This window comes from Athene noctua, chromosome 3, assembly GCF_965140245.1.
Source record: "Athene noctua chromosome 3, bAthNoc1.hap1.1, whole genome shotgun sequence".
Classification (NCBI taxonomy): Eukaryota; Metazoa; Chordata; class Aves; order Strigiformes; family Strigidae; genus Athene; species Athene noctua.
This window is the reverse complement of record NC_134039.1, coordinates 74,512,153-74,540,116: the sequence shown is the minus strand read 5'-3', so window position 1 is coordinate 74,540,116 and position 27,964 is coordinate 74,512,153. Positions and strand designations below refer to the sequence as shown.

Here is a 27,964-nt window from a genome sequence, read left to right as displayed (position 1 = left end):
CCCCCCCGCCCGCCAAGATGGCCGCGTCTACCGCGCGCTTGGCGGCTCGGCGGCTTTTCCTGCCTTGGTCTGCTCGCCTTGTGCGAGCGTCGGGCCCGGGGGACCGGGTGAGCGGCGGATCGGGAAAGGGGAGGCGGGTGCGGAGGGCCTAAGCGCCGCGGTGGCTCCTACGCTGGTGCTGAGGCTGGTGCCGTGGGGCGGGGGATGGGGGCCGGGCCCCGGTGCGCGCTGGGAGTTGTAGTGGGGCGTGGGGTGGGCGCCTTCCGCGGTGCATGCCGGGAGCTGCGGCGTCTTCCCGGCGGGACACGGTTCTCTGCGGGATGCGCCTGGGTGCCGCAGGCCCCGGGGTTTGCTACCTGCTCCTTGGGGCTGCTGTTAGCCCCTGTGGCCCCCCGCGGGGCCGGCTCGGCGTCTGGCAGCCAGAGCGGTGTGGTACTGGGGCGCGATGCCTTAGAGAGGGGCGGCATCAGCCTCCACCCCAGCACTCGGTCTGTCCTGCTCACCCCAGGGATGCTCAGAGAAAGTTTAAGCTCCCCTTCTCTCTCGTCGTTAGGTGGAGGCTGCCCCCAGAGGCCCCGATCCCAGCGCTCTCCCCTTCTGTCATTTTCCCCATCCTTCCAGTTTGAAGCCAAAGCTATTCCTTCAGAAAACAGGAGAGGGAGATTTTGTTTTCAAACACAAGTTTTTGGTTCTCTGCAGTGCAGACTAGCAGTGAAAGTGATCCCTTGCAACTGCACAGGCTGGGAACTGACTGCCAGGAGAACAGCTCTATGGAAGAGGCCTGGGGCTACAGCAGGACAGCAAGCTGCGTGCAGGCAGGCGGTGTTCCTGGCAGCAGAGCTGGCTGGCAGCAGCCAGTAGGTCAAAGGAAGTGATTATTTTGCAGTTGGAATAGGGCAGCTGGTTTTGGGCTCCTGAGTGTAAGGAGGACATTAGTGAACTGGCTTGTTTTCAGCAGAGATGGTTGTAGGCTGGAGCATGTGCCCTGTGAGGAGAAGCTGAGGGTCTGGGGCTTGTTAAGCCTAGAAAAGACACAGCTTTGGTTGACAGCAGCCTGCCAGTACCCGTGAGAAGATTGTCAGGAAGACAGAGTGGGGCATGGTGGCAGAATGAGAGGCAGTGAGTATAAGTTGAAACAAGAGAGGAAAAACTGGATATATGAAAAACTTCTTTTCCCCGTGAGGTAGGCGAGCTGTGGAGCAGGCTGCCCAGAGAGGCTGTGCACTTTGTCACCATCCTGGGAGACACTCGGTACCCAGCTGCAGAAAGCCCAGAGCAAAATGGTCTGACCCCATAGGTGATCTTGCTTGGAGCAGGAAGTTGGACTAGAGACCTCCTGAGGTCCCTTCAGACTTGAATAATCCTAAAATACACAAGTGTTGAGAGATCTAGCCTATTGGTATTTCAGGAGGAGGGTGAGTGAGAGCTGGATTTTGTACTTGCATGTTTAGGGCAGTCACATGTGAGGGAAAGCAACCTTTGTTTATTTGACACATTTAAAATTTTTTTGAATAGTTTATTGCTTGAAGTATGTATTTGGGATACATTTAAATTTCTTGATGTTGAAAAAGTGCAATAAACTTCTTATTTTTTAACCTACATTTTCCATTTTCTGCCCCAATCCGATTTAATGTGCTTTAACTGTCAAATGATCCTATAAAAGGTGGCAGTTTCAATATCTGTTCCTGTTCTGAACAACGGGTGACTGATTTGCAGTTCTGGATAGAGACCCTTGGATTATATCTCACTTTGCTTTAGAACGCAGGTACCCAAAAGAATTTCAGATGTTAAAGGGTGTATTTGAGGTTCTACAGGCTCTTACTTGCAGAACTGGGAAACAAGCGTGGCTCTTGGGTGGCTGGCTGAGGATTGTAACATGGTTTTGTGTCAGATTATTTGGTTGGAGGGAAGCAGATGCAGTCTACTCCATTTTAGTTATCTTCATGTTTTTCTTCTGAGTTAGGTTAATCCCTGATGTGAAGTAGTGTCGTGTAAATCAGTGCTGAATCGTTTATTTTTAAATGCATAATTTAAAAAAGATCCACAAACTCAAGTTCAGGAATACATTTTTCAGAAGAGCATCTTAGAATATAATTTAATCTGAGCATGACTGATGCTTTTTCTTTACAGTGTGTACATGTTGGAACAGGCAGGCTCAGAGCTTCCAAAGCAGCAACAGAAGTGATCTTAAATGTTCCTGAAACTAGAGTGAGTCCTTTGGAAAACGGCTTGCAAGTAGCTTCTGAAGACTCTGGACTCTCAACATGCACAGTAGGTAACTTGTAAAGGGAAGGGGTTTTGGTTACTGTTCATGTGTGTTCATTTTCTTGTGAAACTAAATGGCATTCTTTCAGTGATTATTATCAATTGTTCCTAAAACTTAAGCTAGGAAATAGAAGTCTTAAGGCTTTTGTAAATTATTTGTGATTAGATTTTTTTGTGAATATGATTTTCTTTTTCTTTGTGTAAGGAAAAAGCCATTTAAAAATAGGTCTTGAAAATCGAGGTGTAGCTCATACACAAAACCTGCAAAGCTGCATTGTCAGCTGGTGAAATGATGACTTTTTTTTTTTCCCCAATGAGGTTGGACTTTGGATTGATGCTGGAAGTAGGTATGAAAATGAGAAGAACAATGGAACTGCTCACTTCCTTGAGCACATGGCTTTCAAGGTCAGTATGAGTATTGATGTAGAAGGTTACAATGGATTTCAAACTTATTTATCTTTAAAGATCAATGATAAGAACTTTGTCAGAATTATATAAATACATTTCCAAATTGAGGAGAGGAAGAAAAAAAGTGGACAACTTAGACTTTGGTTTCCATCAGAAAACGAAGCTAAAGTCCTAGTTTTGTGTAACTGATGCGCAACTATAGATCAGTAACACAGGTCTAATTTTAACTCACTTTTAATTTCTTGTAATAGCCTTATAAGACATAAAGTCCCCCTTTTGCCAGCTTTTTATTTTCATTTGGGAGCATAGTAGGATTTATATCTGACTTTCAAGCTTGGAGAGATTCATATGACAGTTTTCTTTCCAGAAGACTTTTTCTTTCTTTTGACCTCAACTTACCCAGACGAGGAGTAGAAATGATGAGTAAGTGAATTAAAGGGTCTAATCTGATTTGTCTTACTGTTTTATTTCAGGGAACAAAAAAGAGATCTCAGTTAGACCTTGAACTAGAGATTGAGAACATGGGAGCTCATCTGAATGCATATACATCCAGGGAACAAACCGTGTATTATGCGAAGGCTTTTTCGAAGGACTTACCAAGAGGTAACTTCTTTCATTCTTCAAAAAAGCAGCAAAGAACAAAATGCTTATCCAGCTCCTGATGAGAAACTGCAGTGATGCTTTTGCAGCATAACAGTCCCTTCCTTCCCGGGTGAAAAGTCCTTTCTTGAACTGCACAGGGATGTGAGAATGCAGGTTTGGAAAGGAGAGTGCCAGCGGGGAAGTTGATATTTGAAACGTTTTTGTCTTTAGATTCCCAAAAGAAAATACCCCTTGGACTTACTCCTTCTTTCAGAACAAGTCTTTTGTCCCCTTACAAATCTTGCTGGTAAATCTTGGGCCACTTGGTCTTTGGGGTGGGTTTTACTTCTGGAATCAGATTTTTCTGGTAGTCTGAAAATATGATTTCTGTTCCCATCTCTATTTTCAATTAGCTGTGGAAATTCTTGCTGACATAATTCAGAACAGTACCCTGGGAGAAGCAGAGATTGAGCGTGAGCGAGGAGTTATACTTCGAGAGATGCAAGAAGTTGAAACCAATTTACAAGAAGTTGTCTTTGATTACCTTCATGCTACAGCCTATCAGAAGACAGCCCTAGGACGGACAATTTTAGGACCCACTGAAAACATCAAGTATGTCCAAATTTGTGTCTGTCTTTAATTGTGTGGTTACGTTTATATATTGAAAAGACTCATCTGAAAATATAGGGAAGTGTCAGTTTTCATTTTTACCCTGGAAGGTGGCTGAAATTGCACTGGATATAGCTATAAGAATTCTCCTATTGCCTTAATTCTCCTGTATGCAGGCATCAGAGGGTACGTGAACTTCAGATGTCTACTGCATGTCTTCATTATTTGCTGTGTTTTTCTCTTGTTTGTTAAAAATACACATGACAAAATTGGAATGTTTTTTTTTTCTGTCAGTCGGGTGTTAGGCATTACCATAAATACAACTGTGTTTGCATTGCTATTGTGGTTTAAACCTGGCTGGCAGCCAAACTCCACACAACCAAACTCAGTCACCCTCCCTTGGCCCCAGGGGATGAGAGAATTGGAGAGGTAAAGGCAAGAAGACTTGTAGGTTGAGATAAAAACAACATAATAATTGAAATAACATTATAATGATAACAATACTAGTAATAATAGAACATACAAATGAGTAATGCACAGTGCAATTGCTTGCCACCTGCCAACCAGTGCCCAGCCCATTTCCAGCTAGCCATCCCAGAGAAGAGAAAATCTTGAAACCACAACCCCAGAAGAGTGTGAGCTTCCTGGCAAACCCTCATCTATACTGAGCATGATGTTACATGGTATAGAATATTCCACTGGCTGATTTGGGTCCATTGCTCTGGCTATGCTCCCCCCAGCTTCTTGTGCACCTGCAGACTAGCAGGACATGGGAAGCAGGAAAGTCCTTTATTTCTTAGCAACAGCTAAAAACATCAGTGTATTATCAACATGCTTCTCATACCAGATGCCATACTGAATCCAAAACATAGCACTATTCTAACTACTACTAAGAAGAATTAGCCCTAGTCCAGCCAAAACCAGGACAACTTCTCTTTCAGCATTTGTTTATACCAGTACAGACCAGGAGACTGCTAAATGTGCTGTTTCAGATTGGCATGAGATTTTAAATGGATGCTGTCTCCACCTGACTAAGTTGTAATTCTCATTCCTCAGGAAGTTAGAAGAGCTTTGAAAGGCAAAATATATCAAGTTCCTATTTCCTTTTCAGGAAGTCACCCTTATTTTACCTTTCTACCTCTGTGCACAGCTCTATGCACTGGTAGAACTTATAATTATTTTGATAATGTATTGTTCTATACATTTCTCTCTTTTTACTCTAATAAACTTTACTGATACAGTAGTGATGTTTCCTTGACTGTTTCTAGATCCATAAACCGTAATGACTTGGTGGAGTACATAACAACGCATTACAAAGGACCCAGAATGGTCCTGGCTGCTGCTGGAGGTTAGTATGAGATATTCACCCTGGGTCATGTGAAACTATGCTTAAAACCATGGTCTTTAAGTTTCTGAGAACAACATGATGAATTACCCATTGTTCAGCAGGTCCTGGAAGTTCATTGTTAGCCCTGCATGTTTTGTGCCTTCATACCCTTTGAACTCTTGTTCCCTTTTCCCCTCAGTAGTATTCCAGAAACATTCTTAAACTGGTAACTAGAAGTGAACTGGAGGCCAGGGTCATTCTTCCATGTGGCCAGGAAAAGAGGGGCCTAAAAGGGGTTTAGTGTGAAAAGGGGAAAGCAGAGAAAGAGAAGTAACATCAAAGCTTGAAACTGAGAACAAAAGGCATCATTTGATGTAATATTAATACAGGCTCTTGAAGAGAATTAAGGAGGGTAATAATGATGATCTTACTCTCTCTAACGGGGAGGTTTGAGAAATCTGAAAGTGTGGCATTAAAAGGAGGGGAACAGTAAAATACTGCTTGTTTTAGTCTTTAAACTGCACAGCCTTTTAAATTAACTGTTTACAGAGTAACATTACAGAGTATGTGAAACATCTTTGTTCAGGGGTCCCTCACGATGAGCTCCTTGACCTGGCGAAATGCCACTTCGGTAACTTGCCATCTGCTCCGGAAGGAGGACTGCCCCCCCTGCCACCTTGCAGCTTCACAGGCAGTGAGGTAAGCTCTTAGATGGCGTTTTGAGCTGGCCCTTCTATCCCCTGTGAGCACAACTGACACGTGCTCTCTGCCAAGGAGAGCGTGCTTCTCAGCCATGGACTCAGCTGGTTAAAAGGTTTCCTGCCCCTAGTGGGGGCAATGGAGCAGCTGCTTTCCAAGGCAGTACTTGCCAACCTTTCCTGGGTAAGCATCATTGCCGCTTTCTCTGCTCCATCAGTTCCTGGAGGAATACCTCCCTTACCCCTGCTGCTACTTTACTTTTATCCCCTTGTCTACAGCGTTGGAGCATTTCTACTTGTTGAGACTCACTAATTTAAAGGGTAGGGCAGAGAACCAAGGCATCTGTGCTCTATTCCCAGCTCTATTCGGATTTTGAAAAGTCATCAGCTTTCCTTGCTGCTGCTTTTCATGAAATTACTTGTAACGGCCTCTGTGTACATGGCATTAGGCTTGCTGTTGGTGAAGTGCTCTGAAATCACCACAGGAAAGACTAGTTAAGGCTGATGTTAATTAAAGCTTCATAGGCTTTAATTTTTGGTTCATTATGTGCATGCTTTATAATCCAGATGTGATGGAAATGCCTGTGTCCTGATATGTAACATCCTGTATACATTACCATGTAGAGATTGTACTACAGCTACTCTCATGTGTTCCCACAGATCCGTATAAGAGATGACAAGATGCCCTTGGCACACATTGCCATAGCTGTTGAAGCAGCTGGCTGGTCGCACCCGGATACGATCCCACTCATGGTAGCGAATACTCTGATAGGTAACTGGGATCGTTCCTTTGGAGGAGGCGTGGTGAGTGAACCTGCAAGCACCTTCCTGCTCCTCCTGAGGCTGGTGGGGTGGTGAGATCTCTCTGACCTGGGCACTGCCCATACAGACCCATTCAAACCTGTCTGATGGCATTCCTGCTTCTTTGCCATCCTTTTTTGGAGCAGAAGGGGATTTAATCATGGGTCTGAGAAAATTTGTTGCCCAAGATCTAGCAAAATCTTAGGAAGTGGTTCTAAACCACCAAAATAGAGGTGACTTGAGGTCTGCCAGCCCTCAGAGAAAGTAGGATGTTTCAGAACCTGTGGGTATCAGTAACTATCCCTTTCTTGAACCTAAGTAGCTTTATGATTTTGGCATAAGTTTGGGCTGTTACTTGGAAATGTGAGATTACATGCAAGGAAAAGAACTGTTGAGATGAAGAGCTGATAATTAATCTTGTAGCTTCTGCTGGAGCCTCTGACACTACTGCATGTTCTTCATCATTAAAAAGAAAACAGGAGACCATGGAGGTGACTAGTAGGCTTTAAAAATTTTCATAAAATAATACATTTTTCTTTTGCCTCAGCAGAATTTATCCAGTAAACTTGCTCAGATTGCCTGCCATGGTAACCTGTGTCACAGTTTCCAGTCCTTCAACACCTGCTATACTGATACAGGGCTGTGGGGACTCTATATGGTCTGTGAGCCATCCACTATACAGGACATGGTGCACTTTGTTCAGAGGGAGTGGTAAGCTAACAACTCTTTCTCTAAAAAAGATTGTTTTCAGTGGAGGAATAAAATAAAACATAGCAATCATTTAAAGAGAAAATTTTTGTTTCTCGGCTTAGGTTTGCCTAGAAAAAACAAATGCATGAAGTTCTAAACTTTGACACTCAATGCACAGTCCCAGCAGCCAGTTTCTGGCACCCTTACTTGGAGCAAATAGGTTAAAGTTTAGGTTTGGTTTTCTTGTTCTGTCCTGAAAGAATAAATAGTAATTGTAGTTAATATAATAGTATTCCTTGTAAAAGAAAATATGGCAGTGATTTTTTTTTTTTTACTTGCAAGTCTAGGAGTTACCAAAATGCATCACACCTTTTAGAATACTAAGTCAGTGTACAGTGCCCGTGAACTGCATATTTGACAACTGAGAGTGTAAATATTCATGAATGATAATACTGAATGTGCAATTACCTACAAACACCATTAGTAGTTACCTGTTCTACAGTTGCTATCCCACATGACATTAGCAGGCATGGTGTTACGTAGAGCTCTAGTGAGTAAACATGGAGGTGAAATCATGTAAGGTAGGTGAGCTGTTATACATGGAATTTTGAAACTTGGGATTCTAGGTAATGTTATTTGTCTAAGGCTTAAATCTATCTAAATTGAAGAAATGTCCATAGGTGCAAGTGTAATGCTTGAACTGCAGATATGATTAGAAAGAGACATATGCTATTTAAGAGCATTGATTGAAAGGGAGGGTGGTTGAAACAAACGTTGAAAGAAGACTTGCAAATAAGGAGTTTCTTTAATCCCATAACTCACTTCTCATTCTGTGAGATCTTTGTAAATAACTTGTGGAGAAAAATGGCATGATTTTAGCTGTCTGATTGCTGTAGCTTAGCACCAGGGAAGATACGAACCATCCCTGTGACAAGAATATGTTAGGATATAGACTACATCCCCCTGTCCTAGTAAAATACTCCTTATGTGGTTTGGTGAATCATTGTCTCACCAAGAGGCAGGAAGGAATGGATTGCCTTCTGGGCTAATCACCTCTAATTGTTTGGCTCCTACTATCTATCTTAGCAATAGCTGTTCTCAAGATAGCAAGTATGGACTACACTTGGCTCATAATATTCATTTAATAAAATGAAATACCGCTCTTCTAAGGGGAAGAACTTGCTCTTGGGTATATTGGTATGCTTCCAAAAAACCCTACTCTTACATTGCTGCTTTGCATGCTGTGGCTTCTTTCCATACCAGATTCTCTTACCAGCTCTGGCTGTAGAAAAGATGTGCCTGATAGGTGTACTAATGTATATGCATGTCTTTACCAGAGGCAATCTTGTGTGCTACAGGTTACCATTATTTAATGCCTTTGGATTTAAACTATTTTTTAGGATAAGACTTTGCACAAGCGTTACAGAAAATGAAGTAGCTCGAGCAAAAAATCTTCTGAAGACAAATATGCTGCTACAACTTGATGGTGAGACTTAGGAGAGCTTTTTATTCTTAGTGGAGTTGTATGCTGATAACTGAAACTTATTTTCCCTTATTTTAGGGTCCACACCAATCTGTGAAGATATTGGAAGACAAATGCTGTGCTATAAGCGCCGAATCCCAATTCCAGAACTTGAGGCAAGAATTGAAGTAAGTGGCAGTCATGTTGCAACTTCTAAATTAGGCTTAAGAAATTTAATTGTTGCAGGAAGTAACAATAGAGAAGTTAGACTCTTTCCAACTGAGAAAACTTTCACTTGTTCTGCTGCCTTTTCCCTGGATTATACAAAATTAAGATGATTAGCTCTTAATTCTTTTTCTAGATGGGATTGGTAACAAAGATGTCTCTTTACCCTTTTTAGGCTATTGATGCCCAGACTATTAGAGAAGTTTGCACAAAGTACATCTATGATAAGCATCCTGCAGTTGCTGCCCTGGGTATGTTCTATAAGTTTCTCGACCCACCCATAACCCCTCCACACCAATCAGTATCAGTTTAGCATGTGTCATGGCCAACTTTCTTTAACTTCCAGGTCCCATTGAACAGCTTCCAGAGTATAACAAAATCTGCAGTGGCATGTATTGGCTTCGTGAGTGAATAACAAGAACTTTAAAAAAAGCCTACCACACACCAAACCAAAAACCCCCCAGCAAACAACTCCATCCCTGTTTAAAGCTTTTGAGTTGGGAGAAATGCATCTGAGAAGATTAAAACTCAAGCACCAGCTAGTCCTGTGTATCTGCATAATTAAGGAAGAAATGAAAACATGTACAGTATTTGCATTTTTATTATAAAACAAAAGATTGTCAGTAAGAGTCATTTCTTGACTTTAGTAGCATTCATCACTTGTTCTTGAGCCGCTTTCTTCGCCTTGACCATTTCAACGAGTTCCTGGAGGAAAAAAAACAAAACCAAAACCCACCAACTTACTTAAATGTGGAAATTGTTAAGAATGCTGTGGTTTTTAACACTACATCTATTCAGCATGAAACACTTTAGCTCTCAACCTAGCGAGGAATCTAGACAGTTTAATACCTTAAAACAATTTCTCTTAGAAACAAATAAATTCATGAAAGGTCAATGCTCATCTCTTTCCTCTGTAGCAGGAATGTTACCTACAAAAGGCTAGGGATAGGACTTTACCATCTACAAGAGCTTGCTGTCAAATTGTAAGACAGACTTCATGAGACATTTTCCTTCCCAGCTTCCAGAGCCACTGTTTTCACAAAGGAAAACTTAGTCCTTAGCCCCAAAAGAGCAGTGAGTTACCAAAAAAACCCAAACCAACTACTTTCTCCATAAGGCTCCATTTTATGCTAGTTTGCTGTTGTCAGATACCATTTCTGGTAGGGAAAGCAACAGTAGAAGCAAAGGACTCTAACAAGACCTGGGGTAATGACAGTGCTGGAAGGAGGTGAGGTACCTTACCTTATATCGCTTCATGCAGTCTTTTTTTGACCGGCCTGGAACAGCTGCTGCTATTTTCTCCCATCTTTCAGGAGTATTTACTGGGTAAGTCTTCAATGCTTGTTCTAAAAGCTTTTGTTCTTCTGTAGTCCAAGGGGATGAATCTAAAGGTGATCCTTTTTTTAAATGCAAAAATGACAGTAAGAAAATAATATTTAATAAGGAGTCTATGAGATAAGCCTAAGAAAACACTGTAAAAATGATTACAGTTGATTTAAAATCCTTGCAGTTTTGTGATACAAGTAGTCTGACCTATGGGCTACCCAGAACTAAAAACCTGAAAAAAACCCAAACCCCAAACCATCTTGAAACTGACTGGACAAGTGGCCCTTGGGATCTTTATTTAAAGCCCAGAGAAATTATAGAAGGTAACATCTTTCATTGTCAGCTGTGTGTTGGATCACTGTAACTGCCCTGGGAAGCCACAGCATTAGGGCAGCAGTGCTTTTGTGTTTTGTTAAGGAATGCTTAGTGAGAAACACAGCCTCCTGCAAGTGTCTGGAAAATTTGATAGGAGGTGTTTAAGAGGAGACCAAAACTTAGCTGTAGGATGATCCTGTATCTCAAGTGCATCTGCTCAGGCCCACTCTTACCTGAAAATGTAGCACCCTCTGAGGAACAGATAATCTCAGCATCAGACTTAACCTCTTGCCTCACCAGGATGCACTTCAAACTGTTACTAGTTAACTGTGGTTTGTACCGTCTGTACCAGAAACCCTCAAATTCAGTCACAGAGCCTGGATCACTTATGTAAATTTGTAAGTGAGCAAGTCTTATAAATTCTGGATTATTTTCTTACTAAGATGCACAGGGGAGACAATTCTGCAAGAAGGCCTTCCTGTTCACCTTTACCTTCAAATCGTTCCGAGGGGGCAGCACTATCCATCTGAGGCACCACACCGTGTTCTTTTTTAAATTTGTCAAATGCTTTCTTGTTTATATCATCTTTTTGATGAGGGTCTATGAGCAACAGACATTGAAGAATTATTGCAACAAAATGAAAGCCAGATTATAGTAAGGAAAACGTTGATCAGCATTGTAAACTAATAATCAAAAGAACACCTTTAAAATGATGGTAAAGAGGCTAGTAGGTTAAAAAAATCTTTCAGGGTCCAATAAACTTTGTTCAAAGTGTCAGGCTGTCCACCCCCTATCCTGCTTTATATTGCTCAGATGAATACTTTCTCTGTATTTTAAGATTGAACCTGCAACTTCAGTGAAATCAAGAGGGATTATTCTTTCAAATTCAGGCTGTGGCACAAAGCTCACATATTACCCAGAGTACAAGTGTGTCAGAGGGGCAGGAACACTGGGAATATCGGGGTTCTCCTTCTGCAGGTATGTGATTTGGAATGGTGAAACTTCTTGAGAACATATTCCAGAGCTCTCTAGGCTCCATTTAGCACAAGAGGAGATGAGCCACATTAATTTAGGTGTCTTACTCTAGTGTTGAGTCCCATTCCTCTCTTTAAAATTTCTTTATAGCTTCATCAACTCCATTTCTTCTGAATACCTTCCTTTGTAGAGAGCTTTCTCAGTGGCCAATTTGTGTCTCTGAGTGTAGAGGGGCCTAGACAACACGTGTGGTCTCAACATCTGTGTGTGGCTAGGTTAAGACAGTTCCTGAGAGTCACTCAACAGTAGTGACCTACACAATAGCCATTAGGCTGAAAATACTGAATCACATAAATGCTCCTCTAATCTTCCATCTGAACTACATTTCTTTGAGGATAGACAGGATTTTCACATAATAGAAACACAATGCGTTCAAAGAAAAATCAAGCTGTATGGAAGCATGCAGACCATCTTATTACAGAAATAAGGTAATATAGATACCAAGCTTCTGGAGGCTCTTTGCTTTATTGATGACATCTTTTGCTGTTCGTTTTATTCCAGTAGTGGAGTGCAAGTTCATATAATTGGCAATAACTTCCCACCTAAAGCAAGAATAGAAAGGGTAAACCAGCATATTACATAATAGCTTATCTTCATACAAGCTATGATCAAGCTCCTGTACACATTTGTATCAACTCCTGAGTTTAACTGTATTTAAATACATATAAATGCTCATTGTAACTATTCTGGAAATCTTCAGTCACTACATGTGGATGTTTCCCTTAAGAATTCAGTCAGCCTGGGTGAACTTCTTGGCTTCCAATACAGAGAAAGGACAGGGTAGAATGTAGATGTAAGTGCAAACTTCTGCTACTCAAAACTCTGCTCAGCTGTTGCTTTCCTGAATTCCCTAAACACCTCTGTGATTAAATACCACAGGCTGCACTGAAAGGGCTGAGAAGTTACTAACCCTTGTGTCCACTGCCCCCCAGAAGAATACCTAAACATCAGATAACGGGGCTTCAACTGGAGAGAGGTGGAACAGCCTAGCCCCAAAATTATTGCCAGTACATTCTTAGAAAATAGAAGGGGAGGATCGTATCTAGGCCTGTATTCTCACTGAGTACTCGACTGCTGAGCTGCAGTGCAGAAACAGGTACTGGTATCATCTCCATAGAGAGTATGACAGCTTGGGGGTTTTTTAAAAGCAAGCATCTAAATCTTGTAATGAGATTCATGTCTGTAAATCCCAAGTGGAAGGCAGCATTTCACTCCTTGGAAAGAACAGGATTTAAGTCATGTGCCTGTTCTTGATGCCTATTAGTAAGCCAATTGCCAGTGTGGCTTCCTGTGAATCCCAGCCTTTCCCTTTTTCCCCTGTCTCTCCCCTAAAGAGAGCTGAGGCATTTAACTTGTATCTCTGGATGTTTTCCTCCTACCATGTAGAGGAGAAACCAGCCACACATTCGTTGTGGAGCTACTGGCAGTAGCTTACTTGTATTCCTGCCCAGCTGCATCATGGTCACTGTTCTGTGCTTTGATGACTGGAGCCTATGCTGTAGTAAGCCCTGTGCAACTACACACCTCGGCACAATCTTGCTGATGGACTGAGGCCCAAGTCTAGGGGGGAAACAATACAGGCCCAGAGTTAACTCCAGTGGCCTGTAGAGCATGTTACTAAGACAGGCTGCTCAACAGACAAAGAAAAGGAGGAAGTTTAAGGAGTCTTCATACTGACATCATATTTTGGGTGGTCTGAAAATACATTGTATTACAGTTATTATTTAATTAAAAATTGTTAGTAGAGCTTTTAACACCAAACCTGAGAAGTACCTTGAGTTAGTCCCTGCTGGAAAGAGGTTTACAGCTTTAATTAACAACTGTAAATCATCTTCTGGCCAATTTTTGCTTCCCCCTCCACCACCAGAGGTTGACTTTTCTGAACTCTTTGTTGCTTGGCGCATACGAGCTTCTGCCTCTTCTTTCTCTCGCCTTATTTGTTCATTTATTTCTTCTATCTGAAGGATTGTAAACAAGCATTATTTATTTATTTTTACATTTTACACTGACACAAATTCCCCTCTCTGGAATTGCTTTGAGCCTTGAATTTTGCTTAGTTTCTGTTCTGTACATTATATATAAGGAAATGGAGGAGTTCATCTGCTCCAGTATTATTTCCCTCCATCCTGTGCATAAATTTGGCCATCCCAGGTTAGGAACTAGAGAGGAATCCATCACAAGTTCACCAGGAAATTAAATGAACATTCCCAGGATTAAGGCAAAACTTCTGAATCTAGCATGAATGTCCAGGCTAACACCTTGTTTACAGGAACAGATCCACAAGAGTATTAAGGACTTAAAGTGACTAGTAAGGGCAGTTAAACATCCACATTGAATACACTGATTCCCAAATCTTCCAACCTAACTGCTACCTAAGCCTGGTTATGCCAGAAATTTTCTGTTACTATGGTTGTACTAAGTTAGCATTAACTGCAGCAACCCAGATTTTAGTTACTAAGTGCTTAGGGTTAGATGGCCATGTGTATGTAGTGCGTTAGCAAGCAATTCAGCAGAAGTCAGGTTATCCATCACACATCTCTCTGAACTGAAATCACATCTTGAGACTGTGGTGTAACATATCTTTAATGTATCTGAGTATGCGCAGTCCAGTCTTGGCAATATTAAAAAAGCTATGCACTTATGCCTGTTGGCAGGATGCTCAAAATAGGTTTCTTGCTGTCTATCTCATAAAAAATAATCTTCCTGGTAAAAGGAAAGTTACCTGATTGATAGATAATTTTTATTAGTGTAAAAGTGGAACAGTTTTAACAGAGACAGAAAGGTGACTGTCCTGTGTTTAGAACACTTTCCTGGAGACTGGGAGTTTGGATTCAGTCCCCTGTAGAACAAGAGGGATTTGAGTCTTAGGTTGTCTGATGAGTAAACCTGATCCTCCACTGGGGACAGATCATCTTCCCCACCAGGAAAGAAAGTTCACAGCTGTGAATCCAAAGTGGATGAGAGAAAGCACCTTATTCTTTCTGCAGGGTGTAGGTTCAGCCTTATTAGTCCAAAATGGCTTCTCCCTGCTGCCAAATTCAGGCAGATCGTTGCCGAGTTTTGTAACTCCTGATCACAAGTGTCTTGCTTTTCCCATACTTTGGTATCCAACTCACTGGCCCTGCCAGTGCCCAGGGCCTGCAGCACTTAAGTCCTTTTGTGAATCTAGCCCCAGGTCACAGATCCTAGACAGGATTTTTCTTTCATAACAGAATAGGTTAAGGCTGCTCTCTTTCCCCTCTAGGTAATTGCTACCCATTGTTGGGCAAAATTAAATTCCTCTGCTGTTTCTGTATATTGTACAAATGGTAGGTTTTCTGTCCTTTACTAATTAAAAACATATACTTTTCTCTCAGCTGGCCCTGGTTATTTCACCAGTCATGAACTGCACTATGTAAAATGGAGCAGAGATCAATGCCTGGAGACTCTGAAGCTCAGGTCTTTGTGTTTAATGGACAGGATTCCACAGCAGCTATGTTGTATCTTTCTTTGATTCAGTCATGTAGATTTCACAAATCAAATTACTCTGTTATTTTGATTTGACACTCAGCATAATTACCTGTTTTACTACAGCCGCCTTTCCTCCTTCCCTTGTTGTGGATGTAAGTGCTTCATTCAAGCATTGCAGACTAAAAATAAATTATTAAGTTACAACAGATAGCTAGTAGAAAGATGGGTATCAAAACGAGCAGAAATCAGCAGCAGGAAGACTTACCTTGCTAGCTCAAGACGATCACAAAGCTTTTCCACCTCCTCCATCATTTTAACACAATCTGCCTCATTATCAGAAAAGTAATTCCAGTTCTGGAAGCAGAAATACATGTTCTACAAAGTTCTTGAACTTTATTGTCCTGTTCCTTCAGACAAAGGCTTAACACGCAGCATTCTTCAGCCACTGCTGTGTTTTGACCTATTTGGTCAGCTTTACCATACAGTTTTGAGTTATGAGTAAGTATGTGTTTTAGCAAACCCACTTTCTGTACCCATCTCCAGCCAGAAACAAGTAAGCATGTGATAGGGTCTGATCTAAGCAAACAGTAATTTCACAGATGTAACCTATATTTTACTATAATAATATTTAAATACCTTGCATGTTGTTCTCAGTTTTTGTCTTTCTTTCTTGATTGCTTTTTTCTGTATCTCTTTTTCCTTTTTAGCCACTAATGCTTGTTGCCTAACTTCTTCTTCCTCCTTTTCTTTTGCTAACCGTGCTGCTTCTAATTCTGCTTGTCTTTGCTGCAATCAAAAGGAAAAAACAAAGAAAAAAAACCTCAAAGTCACACTGTTATAGGGCCATTCAACATTAAAATATGCTGCTTGTGGTTTTGTTTTTAATACATCAATACTTTAGTGTTTGGTTTTCTAAGAATTCTGAGGGAGGTAATGCTAACTGGTGTATGTTCATCAGCTCAGATATTCAGTATGAAGATCCCTGGTATATAAACTGACTTGATTCCTTGACAATGAAGATACAAAACTATGAAATTTCCTATCCTTCTCCAAGAGTATAAGCCTGGAAAAATGCAGTAATCCAACCTTTCTCCTGCATCATTATTAACATAATATCTTGCAGTGCTCCAGTATTGTCTTTTAAGTCACTTCTTAGCACCTTACAGTTCCCTTTTATTCTTAGTACTGTTTTCAGAGCCATCTTTTCCAAGCTGTTAATATTAATCAAACATGTTATGTTACCTCAAAGATTTTCATACCAGTCAACCATACACAGACCATATGCCCAAGGCAAGTGGCTGTATCCATTTTATGAGAAAGGAAAGTAGGCCACAGAACTTAACTACCTCTAAACCAGAGGAAGTGTAGGCAACAACAGAACTCAATTTAGAAAGTTTTTGTTTCAGATCTGTGCTCCTTGTTTTCTTCTCATTCTCAAAAGGCTGTCAGTCTTGCACTGCCTGTTGCACAGGGAGCAGAAACAACACATCTTTAAACCCCAATACAATTCTAATAGTAGCTTTCTGACACATCTAGAAGCTGAAGCAGTGGATCAAGTGTGAATGAAGCAAGGTTCTTTAACTCACATAAAGCAGTTAACTTACTTTTTCTTTTGCCTCCTGTTCTTTTCGTTTTGCTTCTACCTTTGCTTTTTTCTCTGCTTCTTTCTTTGCTTTTTCTTCCTCCTTAAATTTCTTTATCCTGGGATCACAGCTGTATGCATTGTCTGGCAGAAGAAAGGATGCATCATGTACAAAAGAAAAACAGATTTCCACTGCTAGTTAACAAATCTGACTTTAAAAAGCAGCAGTTTGCATGCTCACCAACAAGTGTCCTAATTCTGTTCATTTCTTCTTTTTTTCTTAATGCTCTGGCAGCTCTGTTCTGCTTTTCAATCCACCTCCTTTCATCTCGACTAAAAAGGGAAAGCATAGTTAGTTCCCTACATGTAATACCCTATAGTGTCACTCTGTTAAAATTCATCATCAAACTTTTAAAAGAAGTGTTTCCCCACACAGATGCTCTTCTCTGAATATTTCAAAAATAGACTTCAAAAAATTATGTTCCAGGCCTCAGGCTCCTGTCAAAATGCTAAATGTTTACACAGTTACATAAACCTGACAAAACAAGCTGCTTATCTGTCATTGCAAGGAATGAGATCATGGACTTGATTTCCGAAATGCAATCCACTTGTCGACCTAACATTAAACCCAAGCAAAACAACTGAAATGCTGGTATACGGTTTAATTAAAAGGCAGCAAGATAATCAATGTCAATTATCTCTGTTTTACAGAATACAAGTCATGTCAAGTCAACCCATCTGCACAGAAAGAACACTTTCCACGAAGTACCATGACACTCTAGTAAAATCATGCCAGATTCAGGCCAGTAAAATACAGCTCAGGTTAAACATTTAAAATTGGCTGATGTAATAATCTGAAAATACTTGTCAGTGCTGTCAAGAAAGAGGTGAATTTTTAGTGGGGGTCTATATCCTCATCCACACAACCAAATACAGAACAATGTATCTTAGAACAAAGAAAACAATCTCCATAGGAGGAGGAGACTACTACAAGTAGATAGAAGGTTTAAAACACAAGCAACATCACCTTTGACAAGAAGCGGTAACAAAATCACAACCACCTAAACAGAAGCTGAAACATAGTTGTCTCTCAAGTACAGATACTATGTACCATTTATCTAAACATTTTTTAAAAGGACACCAGTGACAGGAATAAGCACAAAAAAAGAGCTATGCGAATAATTCAAGACCCTTCCAATGAGAAGCCTAGAGATTAATCTGTATGATTTATCAAAAATACAAGTGATAAGGAATTCATTACAGTGCCTTCACAAAATCTTCACAGGAGACAGAACACTGGGTCCAGAGGCTCAGAAAATTTAATAGCCGAAAAAGACGTAAGAGAGGAAGAATGAATGCCTAGCTACAGTCTAAATGACACAGGTTTTAGCCACAAAGCCAGCTAACCACCGAATCAAACTACAAAACTGATTTCTATTCAAACTTGCAAGAAGAGGTTAATACAGTGCAAGTTATGGTTATACAAGGATGACTAAGTGAAATGTTGCATCCTGTGAAATATGTGTTAGACTGATTCGGTGCTCTAACTTGAACATTCTGTGATTATAACTGTAGGAAGAATAAAAACAGAATGTATTTTCCAATGGCAACATTGTCCAAGTAATTCAGCAACTATCACTCCATTAACAAATACACAATTTTTATTGACATCAAACCATCAGAACTACTCTCTCTAAATTCTAGAAAGTATCACTTGTCTCAGCACAGTTAAGAAAGAGTTGGAGTGAGAAATGATACCTGCTTACTCCTCCACTCTGTTCTGGCTCTAGGTTCAACCTTGTGTTTGGGACTTGCTAGAACTGCAAGTCTGAACTTAAATGAACACTCAAAGCACCTCAGAAACACCTCTGTGATGCAAGCAAGAACTATTTCAATTACATAAGACAAGCCCACAGTCAGTCCAGTTTAAGTCCATGACTGATTACTAAGCTAGGAGAGTGGAATTCAGTCCTAGTTCAGCTACTTTTCTTCCTATGACTTACAGTCTAATAGAAAGTTGGAAAATTTTGCTGTATCAACATCTCAGTCTCCTGTCAAATTTATTTTTACTTACATACCATTCTGCTTTTTCTTTTTCCTCTTCATCTAAATAGGAAAACTCTCTCCAGGAATCAAAATTATACCTAAAAGGAAAACAGCTAAACTATTACAAACAATCTACCTTTTTTCTGTCAGGTTTTTGTAGGCAATGATACAATTTAGAATACATAGTTTATAATTACACTGCACCTACAGTGATTCCATTGTGTTAAGTCAAAACACAAGAGGCTATTGAAAGTAATGATTTACATTTATCTGTACTGTAGGACAGCGTGTATTTTAGGACAGGATCACTATCACCAACTCTAAATGCCTACAGTGCCATTTTCTAAGCTCCCGTTATATGCAGTGGAGATATAGTGCAGCCTGTAGAGTTCAGAGATAAATTAATTTAATCTTCATATAAGCATCCATATTTAGCAGATAAAGTCAAGCCATAAACTCTACTGACTTTTCTGGACTAGACAAACCCCCCTTAACTAGGAGATTAAATACCTAGTAGACACTTCCACTGAAAACATGAATTAAGTGATATGAGCCCCACTTCTAGTCTGTGGGTCAACTCGGTTCACAGCTGTTGTGGTCAGAGAAGCATCAGAGGCTCCTGCTGCAACTGTGAATTTACAACACAGACACATTAGCTAGGAGAAAGCCAGCTTGGTTTATGGAAGGCACCAAACAGCTGTGGGGTAATTTTGTGACATTACTAGGTCAGAACAGACTACAGTCAACAACCTACATAAAAAGGGTCTACAAGCCCTTTATATTACATCTTGAATACTGTGAATAGAAACTGAGGTATTGGTTAACTTACCAAAATGAATAGAATGCATCTACTTCTTCAAATGATGAGTTCATGTCCCCAAGTTTAGGAACATTTTTCTTATTTGACCACCTGAAAATAAATGGATATAATTCAAGAAAGAATATTTATAATCTCACTTCATAACATAGCATGTCTTAAGTACAGAATCAAAATACCAGATCAGAGGCTCCCTCCCCCCAACACAGAGGGGCACCAGGAAAGAGGGAGAAAACAGAAGAGTTCCTTCTAAACATCCTCCAGATTAGGCCTTTTTTGGGGAGCTCCCCCAGAAAAGCAAACTCCTCCTGCCTGAGTATGATGTGCCTACAAGGAGATTTGATGGAGCACAAGCTATCTGTGTAGGTATTCAATTCTCCATACACATTCTCCTGGTAGAGCAGCCTACAGAAAGTGGACAAAAGGTGTTCTGTGAATGACTGGGCTCTGTAGTAGGCTACAGGAAATTTCCCACAGCTTCTAATGGAGTATGAAGGAATAATGCATGCTCTGCTTCCATTCCATTTTTTCCCTACAAAGAGGAAAATCTTCCATAGGCTCTAGAATTTGTTATTCCATGACAGCATCCATTTCCAAGCAGAGAAGGGAATGAGCCATCTGATAACCACAGATCCAGGTCTGAATCTCTGGAATGCTTGATGAAAGATTCAATAAATTGTCTTTAAATAATCAACAGATTGTTCAGAATGTGTTGTAAAGTGCCTCACACAATAAAACATTTTTTCATACAGGTAAAAGGTGAAATAGACTTCTATTGTGACAGCCTTAATACAAACTTCATTGGCAAGCATGAATCAAATGCAGAAAAAAAGTCACACACCTTAAGAGATAACCACCAAATATTGATGGTTACATTTATCTTCTCTTTTAACCAGCTAAATTGTGAACATAACTATTGTCTTCTGTTAATTTCTCACCCTCATAAGAAAATCATAAAAAAAGGAATTTTTAGTCAGTAGCATACACACATATAGTAAATAAATAAGATGAAACAATGTGTTGTACAAAAAGGACAGTAAGTAATATGGAGCTGAGAACAGACTTTTTTTATTTATTTCATGGGTCACTCAATGCCACCAGCATGATGGTTCAGATTATTTTAAAATGAAATAAAGAATGCACTATTTTACTTGTATTACATTTCTAGCAAAGTAATGCATCTCCCAGCATCCCTTAAACTCATACATGTTACAAACACAATGCCAGAAGAGCTTGCAAATGCTGTTTCTCCAGTAACAACAAAGGCAGTCTGACACAGCTTACCTGGCATTCCTTTCAAAAACTGGTGAAAAAACTTCAAAGAAGTTTTCTTTTGCTTCACTTTTGGAAGGTACAGAGTTATCAAAAGTAGGGTCTATGCTGTTAAATGCTCGTCGTTTCACAGGATCAGACAGTATTTCATAAGCTGAAAAAAAAGTTACCAGACATAAAATGTGAGACCAAAGTGAGTCTTCTCCACAGGGTTGGAAAGTTACAGAAAAGGTTCTAAATGTTTAAAAAGATGTTCTCAGAACTGTGTTTGATCCATCATTCTCTACGACTTGATATTTAATACTTTTAGTGACACCAAATAGCACTGCTGTCAATTCCTGTTAAACTAAATAGGAAGAAAATATTTGTGAAAAACAGCACATTTAACCATTACAATGTAACAAACCAGTTTGTATTTTAAATAATCCTATAGCAGTAGATTTGTTTCAGGCACTGGGAGTTTGGACATGACATCTTCAGGCTTTTATCCTGTATACCAGATCCTTGCAGATAAATTCACAAAACAGTCTGCTAAGACAGACATGGAGTAAAAGCCGTCCCTGAGTTAATATGATGTCAGAACTGGCAAGAACAGGAACCATTCATTAGAATTTTTGCAGCTCACAATGAAGTTGTACTGAGACTTGGTGTTGTGGTTTAACCCAGCCATTGGCTAAACACCACACTCACTTTCCCCCAGGGGGATGGGGGAGATAATCAGAAAAGAGGTAAAACTTGTGGGTTGAGATAAAGACAGTTTAATAGAACAGAAAAGGAAGGGGAAATAATAATAATGGTAAAAGAACATACAAAACAAGTGATGCACAATGCCGTTGCTCACCACCTGCTGACCAATGCCCAGGCAGTCCCTGAGCAGTGGGCCACCACCCCCCGGCCAAGCCCCCCCAGTTTCATTGTTCATGACCCCATACGGTATGGAATATCCCCTCGGCCAGTTTGGGTCAGCTGTCCTGCCTGTGTCCCCCCCCCAGCTGCTTGTGCACCCCCAACCTCCCCCACTGGCTCAGCAACAACTAAAATATCAGTGTGTTATCAACATTATTCTCATCCTAAATCCAAAACACAGCACTATACCAGCTACCAGGAAGAAAAATAGCTCCCAACTGAAACCAGGACACTTGGAAAGAACGCAGAACACCACATAGCTACTAACCAAAACATGCATGTGCTCCCAGCTTTCCTGTTCTTACAGTCCTGCAGTTGGGGAGCATCACATTACTGAATCTTATAACCTGGAAATCACACACTGTAGCTTCAGTAAATTCTTGTTTTCTCTCAAGGAAGCATGGAATTATTTGGTCAGTTCTAGCATACTATTTTTTAGTAAGAATGAAAAGTCGAAGGAATCAAATTTGCATTGTGATAATTTATGGGCTTCTCTGACAGCACCCCTGGACAGAGATGACTGCACTGTAACAGATCTAGAAGGTGGTACGGGGAGACCTTGATGCTCTGTGCTTCTGTAAATGGATCTCACTACACCTGTTAATGGGGAGAGGAAAGAATGCAAGGGACCACCAACGAGCTGCTGCCTGCCAGGCTTCCCTTCCCCTCTGGCAAGGGACCAATACTCTAAATGACCCCAATGATTCTCTACATTGCAAGCTAGGAGCTTCAATAACCCTTGTACCATTTTCCTGATGCAAGAAATTCTGTGCACATCCACTGTTCCTTTTCCACTTAAGAGATGTTCCTTCCATACAGATCCCCAAGTCCACCCCCACATACTCAGTTCCCCCAGCACTGTACCTCCCACTTACTGGTTTGTGGGACCCAGTTCTGAATCCCACCTACACACTCCGGCCTTTCCAAGTTTCTTCTCTCTTTCCCATTACCACTTGCTCCTACTCCAGATTCCCCTTCACCACCACTGCATTTCTTTCCTCCAAGGAGCTGCCTGGAAGCATTACTCCTCTTCCATGCTGCTTTGTGCCTTCCTTTCTGTTTATTCTTAAACCTAGATTGTACGTGGTGAAGGGGAAACCTATTTTGCTCCCTGCATGTAGAACACAGAGCATATTCCTGAATTCCGGTGCAGGTTTTTCTTATTGTAACTGTCAGTTTCTGATAGGATTGCAACTATTGGAAAGAGTTTCCTTTGGCAACTTTTTTCCTTCTCACAACTCTCAAGGCTGAAAAACAACATTAGCTTGTCTAACATAGCATCTAATTTTAACTAGCATTGTATGAAGACACTCAGAAGAAGAAAGTTTAGAATACACAAATTCCAAGATTTCCCCCCACCCTGACCTTATTGAGGCAAACAAAATTGTTTAAAATAAACAAAAGCACCAAACTCCGAAGCACTTCTAGAGGCCTAAGGCATACACCTACAGCACTCCCTACGGTTCTGGAATCGACCAGCAGTGGCGTTCCAGGTCACTGTAGGCCAGAAGGGAAATGTTATTCAACAGAGTTCCCTCTGTCATCCATGGGCAAAAAGAGCAGCTGAAGAAACTGATATCTTACATCAAATCAACAGATGCTCTGTTGGCAGAGTAAGCACATTAGAAATCAGATTTTTCAAATTGCTGTTAGTGTCCCAGGGGAATGACTTCAGAGCACACCAGTCCATCCCACGTACATGGCTACCTCTAGTGGTTCATCTTTGCTGCTACAAGGATTCATATTTTGGCACTGAGTGGCATGGCCGACAAACGTCTATCAGTTGCATTCCCATACTGCTTCTACCAGCAGGGAAGTTTTATTAGTGTGATCTCGATTTATTGATGCAGTGTTCTAAAATAGAGCAAGAACTTCTCTGGCTTTTAGGTAATTGACAATTCTTTAAAAGCCTGATAAAACATTACAAATAAATTTCAGATTATCAAGTAGATCCAGAGTGTATCTAATAAAAGAGATCAATTGCTTACCTTTAGTTATGCATGTAAAATAATCATTATCACCTTCTCCTATCTGTTCCCCTGCAGCTTTTCGCTTGTCTGGATGATGTTTCAAAACCATGGATTTATCTACCAAATAGATGCATTACGTTCAGAAAGACCTCATCATCAACAGTTTCTCACAAACTATGAAGTAACACAATAAGTCCAACTGACATTTCTCTAATTAGATAGTTAAAAAAACCCCCACAAAACAAAACCAAACCCCAGAAAACATTGGGAAGAAAACAGATAGGAGTTAATGAACTTTAACACTACTATCAGAATTTAAATTATTTCAACTTTGCTGGGACACAAAACAACCACAACTGAAAGTCTATTCCACCTTCACCAGCTGAAGAAGTACTGATTTTCTGAGACTTATTCTAATATTATGCATAACCAAGTGCTTCAGTAACTCTAAGCATGCAGTTAGCTTCAAAAAGCATAATGCAGTTTCAGGACCTTAATTGTGCAAGATTGTACAATTCCCTGTGCAATCATACTGAAAAATAAAGAAAAGCAATGTAATTTTAGTTGTTACTTCTAATGAAAAGCAAAGTAGCTCAGATAAAATAAAAATTGTATTCTATCCCTTTACTCAAGTTCTGGACACATCCCAAGATGAAATGTAGCAAGCAGATTACAGCCGTGAGGCTGTGAAGACTGCTGCACTTATCCATGGATAACATTAAGCACAGGCAAGACTTTGTGGTCAAGTTCTCCCTCTGCTTACATCTTAAATCCTAAGATAAAACTAACACATATAGAGTAGCTACTAAAGATGCTACCAAGGTTGTCTTAGTGTTTAAACAGTAAAAACATTTTAAACTGATTTCTTTCACAAAAGGACTAGCCATATTACCATATAACATAAAATGTACCTTCCTGGCTCACTATAAAATACCAGAGAGAATGTATCATGTGAGTAGTTAGAGCAACCTGCCTTTTGAGAAACAAACCAGAATCCTTGTTAAAAATAGGAAAGCACAGCACATACTGGTGAGAAAGACTCACATTTCTATGCTACCATGTAATAATTGAATGCTGTTAGGATCCTGAAGAGAAAGATACCCCAGTTCTTCCTGAACAAGATTAGCGAGACCACTAATCATCACCAGAACAGGTGTTGCTCTATGCTGTATTAGCACACACTCCACAGTGGTGCTGCTAAGCAACACATACCTGAGGCAACATAATTCCCTGTTCCAGCTGGTAATTTGCTAAATTCCACCCATTTCCATTTGGGAGTAACTTAATGTTCACCTGTGGTTTCACTGGGGACAGTGATTCTACGTGCACCAGTACAGTTATACAGGCAATTGCCTGCAAGAGCAATTCACAAAATCATCAACTTATTTCATACAGGCTATCAAACAATTTTCAGAGTGCTTTTAAAAATCTTCCTCCACTAAATACTTGCATCCTCCTTGCAAAGTCAACTCTTGATTGCATTGCTTTCTAGAAAAAAAATGTTCTGAAGCCCAGCATGTTTCTTCACATGCAAGTACCATAAAAAACCCCCAATCACCTGCATTTCTGAATCACATCATGATTTAATACACAGGACCCTGGTATCATTAAGCAGCACGCTGGCACTTCCAGGTTCTATTGTTCACTTTCATAAAATGTTAAAGAAACTTAACCTCACATGACTAATGGCTTGGTAAGATCATAGAGATCCAGCCACAGGAGCTCTAGTTTTGACATGGTAAAACGACCAAAGAAGAACAAAACCGAGCTTCTCAGTGGCCTAAGTAACTTTTAGTTACTTGAATATCTTAGAATTCAAGAGCTGCTGCTCCATTCCCACGCAACGCTCAGTCTAATCAGAATGGTAACAGCATCATACTTCTTAAACATTTACTAGCATTAATGTGGCAGCTAACTGCTGTAAGGGACCTTCATGGTACCAACCTACTGAAATACACAGGGCAGAGCTACCTGTATTTCTCTGCCTCTCACTGAGCCTGGCTGCAGACTCAAAAATGCAGAAATGTACAGTTATAGTCTCAAGGTTGTAAACAGAAAAATACACAGGCAAGAAAGCTAACATGTGAACTCGGTGAAATTTCTTAATTCCCCTGCCTGGGGATTTTTGATCTGTGAAGTGAATCTGGAAGGCTGGTAAGCAACACAAATCAAAGAGCAGGCATTTTTAGGCCTGTGCAATAGTAAAAAGCTTGTCCGTGACATGTGGAAAACTGTTATGTACATCTGAAAGAAAGGTACTTACGAGCTGCTTTGATTTGTTTCTGAGTAGCCCTGTATCGTATATTTCCTAGACCAAGAACAGCATAATGGTCTTGATTCTGAGAAAAAAAAAAAAACAACCAAAGAACCTTAATGAACATTGATAAATGCAACCTAAAAACTCACAACACATGAAGAAAAAGTTATCCTCCCATGTTTTAAAAACAAGCAGCAGAATTCCTCCCTTTCCCAATAAATATCAGAAAAATTATTGAATAACAAAATATCAATACATTAAGCCACTGTTACTGAAATTCAAGTAGCTTCATCTAAATTGGATTAAAGCCCTGAATCCCAGAAAGTTCAATTATTGGAAAACTAAATTGCTGTCTTTAATATTAAGAGTGCTAACGCAACTCCAGAAAAAGGGAGGCAGTAATAGGAAGAAGACAGACTTTTACTGCTTACAGGCAGTAAAATGAAAAGCAACAATTCAAGAATAAGATCTTATCTTGACGTATGCTTGAGTTTGCCCTCATCAACTGGTTACGTGTGGAAAATATAACCCAGATATAACACTATAAAGGACACAAACCAATTCAGATGGGGTTGGGAGAGGAGGAGGAAAGGGATCTTTAGCTGGGAATGGCAGATAACTATGATAGGAGATTCCCAGCAAAAATTAATTAACACTAATCTATATCAACTGAATACCTTCCAGTCCTTTGGATCAAGAGTTTTTAACATAGGAAATTCTTCAAGCTGCAATTCTTCATCCCCTGATTCTTCAGAAAGTTCCTTCTCATCTTCTAGCTCCTGGAAAGAGGCAGAAACATTTATGTTTCTCCTCTTAATAAATGCTTCAAACCATCTTCCCACAGGTTCCACTTGACAGAGTACTGATGCTATAAGCAAAAACATAAAAGCAACTTCACCTTCTGTGGTTTACTTTTTTCTTCTTTTTTAAATTAAAGCCCATAAAAGTACGCATCACACAAGGCCACAGATTGCCAAATCTTCCAGTTCGCTCTAAAAACACCGGAGTGCTTTAAAAATTGCAAGAACCAGCACACATGTCTATCAGATGATATCTTCCAAACACTTCACTGTGTTCTCAGATCTTGAAAGGTGCTTTCAAGTTAAAGGAACGCCCGTACTAAATGATATTTAATATTTTTCTTGCTTCGGTAATAGAGAAGATAAATGCGGCAGAAACATTAAATTTGGATTGATGTGCTCTGCGTTCCCGCTCCCCCTTTTACAGGCCACTCCCTCTGGCAGCGAAACCAGACTTGTTGCTCACACACTGACTTGAAACGAGCACCGAGGCGGATGCAACACGTGAAGAGGATAGAATTAGAGTAAATCAAACAAGAAAGTTCTTCAGAAACAGAACATTTTTCAACTCTAACGCCCAAGCAGGTGCTTGGAGAGTGCGTTTTTCCCCTAGAACTTCCTCGGAGCGGAAGAAGCCCCGCTCCTGACAGCATCCCCCGAGGGGTGACCCGCGCCCCGGCCGGCAGCGGGAGATCCCGGCAGCACCGCCCCAGTCCCCTCCCCGACGGGGCTCGGCATCAGCTACAGCCCCGCGGCCGGGCCGCTCCCGCCCCCCGCCTGCGGGGCCGGCGGTACCTACCGGCCGACAGCGCCCTGGTGACGGCCGTGACCTGCCCCTCCTGCGCCCCCCGCAGCATGGCGGCGGCGGGCGGGCGGCCGGAGCGAGCCTCGGGCCTGGGCACCGGGCCCCGCTCGCCTCGCCTCGCCGGTTGCCAGGAGCCGGCGCATGGAGGCGCCTGGCGAGCGCTTCCGGGGCGGCGGCGGCGTGCGGCGGGATAAGCGGCCCGGCGGGGCCCGGCCCCCCCACCGACCCCCTCGCCCCCCTGCCTCCTCCGCGCCGCCTCTCCGCAGCGGGGCCGGCATCCGCGGCGGAGCCCAGCCGGCAGCAGCCCGGGCGCGGA

General features: G+C 41.1%; 2 protein-coding genes across 4 annotated transcripts; one reads left to right on the top strand and one right to left on the bottom strand.

Annotated features, from left to right (window-relative positions):
- Positions 1-9,694, top strand: PMPCB (peptidase, mitochondrial processing subunit beta). Its single transcript, XM_074903377.1, has 13 exons — positions 1-107; positions 2,131-2,271; positions 2,584-2,670; positions 3,147-3,276; positions 3,669-3,867; positions 5,133-5,212; positions 5,778-5,890; positions 6,550-6,693; positions 7,241-7,401; positions 8,781-8,866; positions 8,942-9,030; positions 9,243-9,318; positions 9,414-9,694. The coding sequence occupies exons 1-13, from the start codon at positions 18-20 to the stop codon at positions 9,476-9,478; spliced, it is 1,461 nt and encodes a 486-aa protein (XP_074759478.1). The 5' UTR covers positions 1-17; the 3' UTR covers positions 9,479-9,694.
- On the bottom strand, positions 9,651-27,815 carry DNAJC2 (DnaJ heat shock protein family (Hsp40) member C2). 3 transcript variants are annotated; one of them, XM_074903373.1, is made up of 17 exons: positions 27,643-27,815; positions 26,721-26,911; positions 26,050-26,125; positions 23,805-23,903; positions 20,923-21,064; positions 19,651-19,731; positions 18,854-18,919; positions 17,017-17,108; positions 16,798-16,919; positions 15,830-15,979; positions 15,459-15,547; positions 15,303-15,372; positions 13,517-13,701; positions 12,185-12,285; positions 11,201-11,308; positions 10,310-10,464; positions 9,651-9,772 (listed from the first exon to the last, which is right to left on the bottom strand). In XM_074903373.1, the coding sequence occupies exons 1-17, from the start codon at positions 27,698-27,700 to the stop codon at positions 9,698-9,700; spliced, it is 1,860 nt and encodes a 619-aa protein (XP_074759474.1). In that variant the 5' UTR covers positions 27,701-27,815; the 3' UTR covers positions 9,651-9,697. The 3 variants fall into 3 exon arrangements, with proteins under 3 accessions (XP_074759474.1, XP_074759476.1, XP_074759475.1); XM_074903375.1 differs by having other exon boundaries at positions 26,721-26,822; positions 27,643-27,771; XM_074903374.1 differs by lacking the exons at positions 15,303-15,372; positions 15,459-15,547 and having other exon boundaries at positions 27,643-27,808.
- Between the last annotated feature and the right edge of the window lie 149 nt (positions 27,816-27,964).

What these genes read in the sequence shown, in the direction of transcription:
- PMPCB (XM_074903377.1), top strand. Translation starts at nt 18, where the DNA reads ATGGCCGCGTCTACCGCGCGCTTGGCGGCTCGGCGGCTTTTCCTGCCT. An exon ending in CGTCGGGCCCGGGGGACCGG is followed by an intron (nt 108 to 2,130) that starts GTGAGCGGCGGA and finishes TTTTCTTTACAG; the next exon opens with TGTGTACATGTTGGAACAGG. An exon ending in CACTTTGTTCAGAGGGAGTG is followed by an intron (nt 7,402 to 8,780) that starts GTAAGCTAACAA and finishes ACTATTTTTTAG; the next exon opens with GATAAGACTTTGCACAAGCG.
- DNAJC2 (XM_074903373.1), bottom strand. Translation starts at nt 27,700, where the DNA reads ATGCTGCGGGGGGCGCAGGAGGGGCAGGTCACGGCCGTCACCAGGGCG. An exon ending in GAAACAAATCAAAGCAGCTC is followed by an intron (nt 23,904 to 26,049) that starts GTAAGTACCTTT and finishes TCTATTTGGTAG; the next exon opens with ATAAATCCATGGTTTTGAAA. An exon ending in CAGAATTAGGACACTTGTTG is followed by an intron (nt 16,920 to 17,016) that starts GTGAGCATGCAA and finishes TTCTTCTGCCAG; the next exon opens with ACAATGCATACAGCTGTGAT.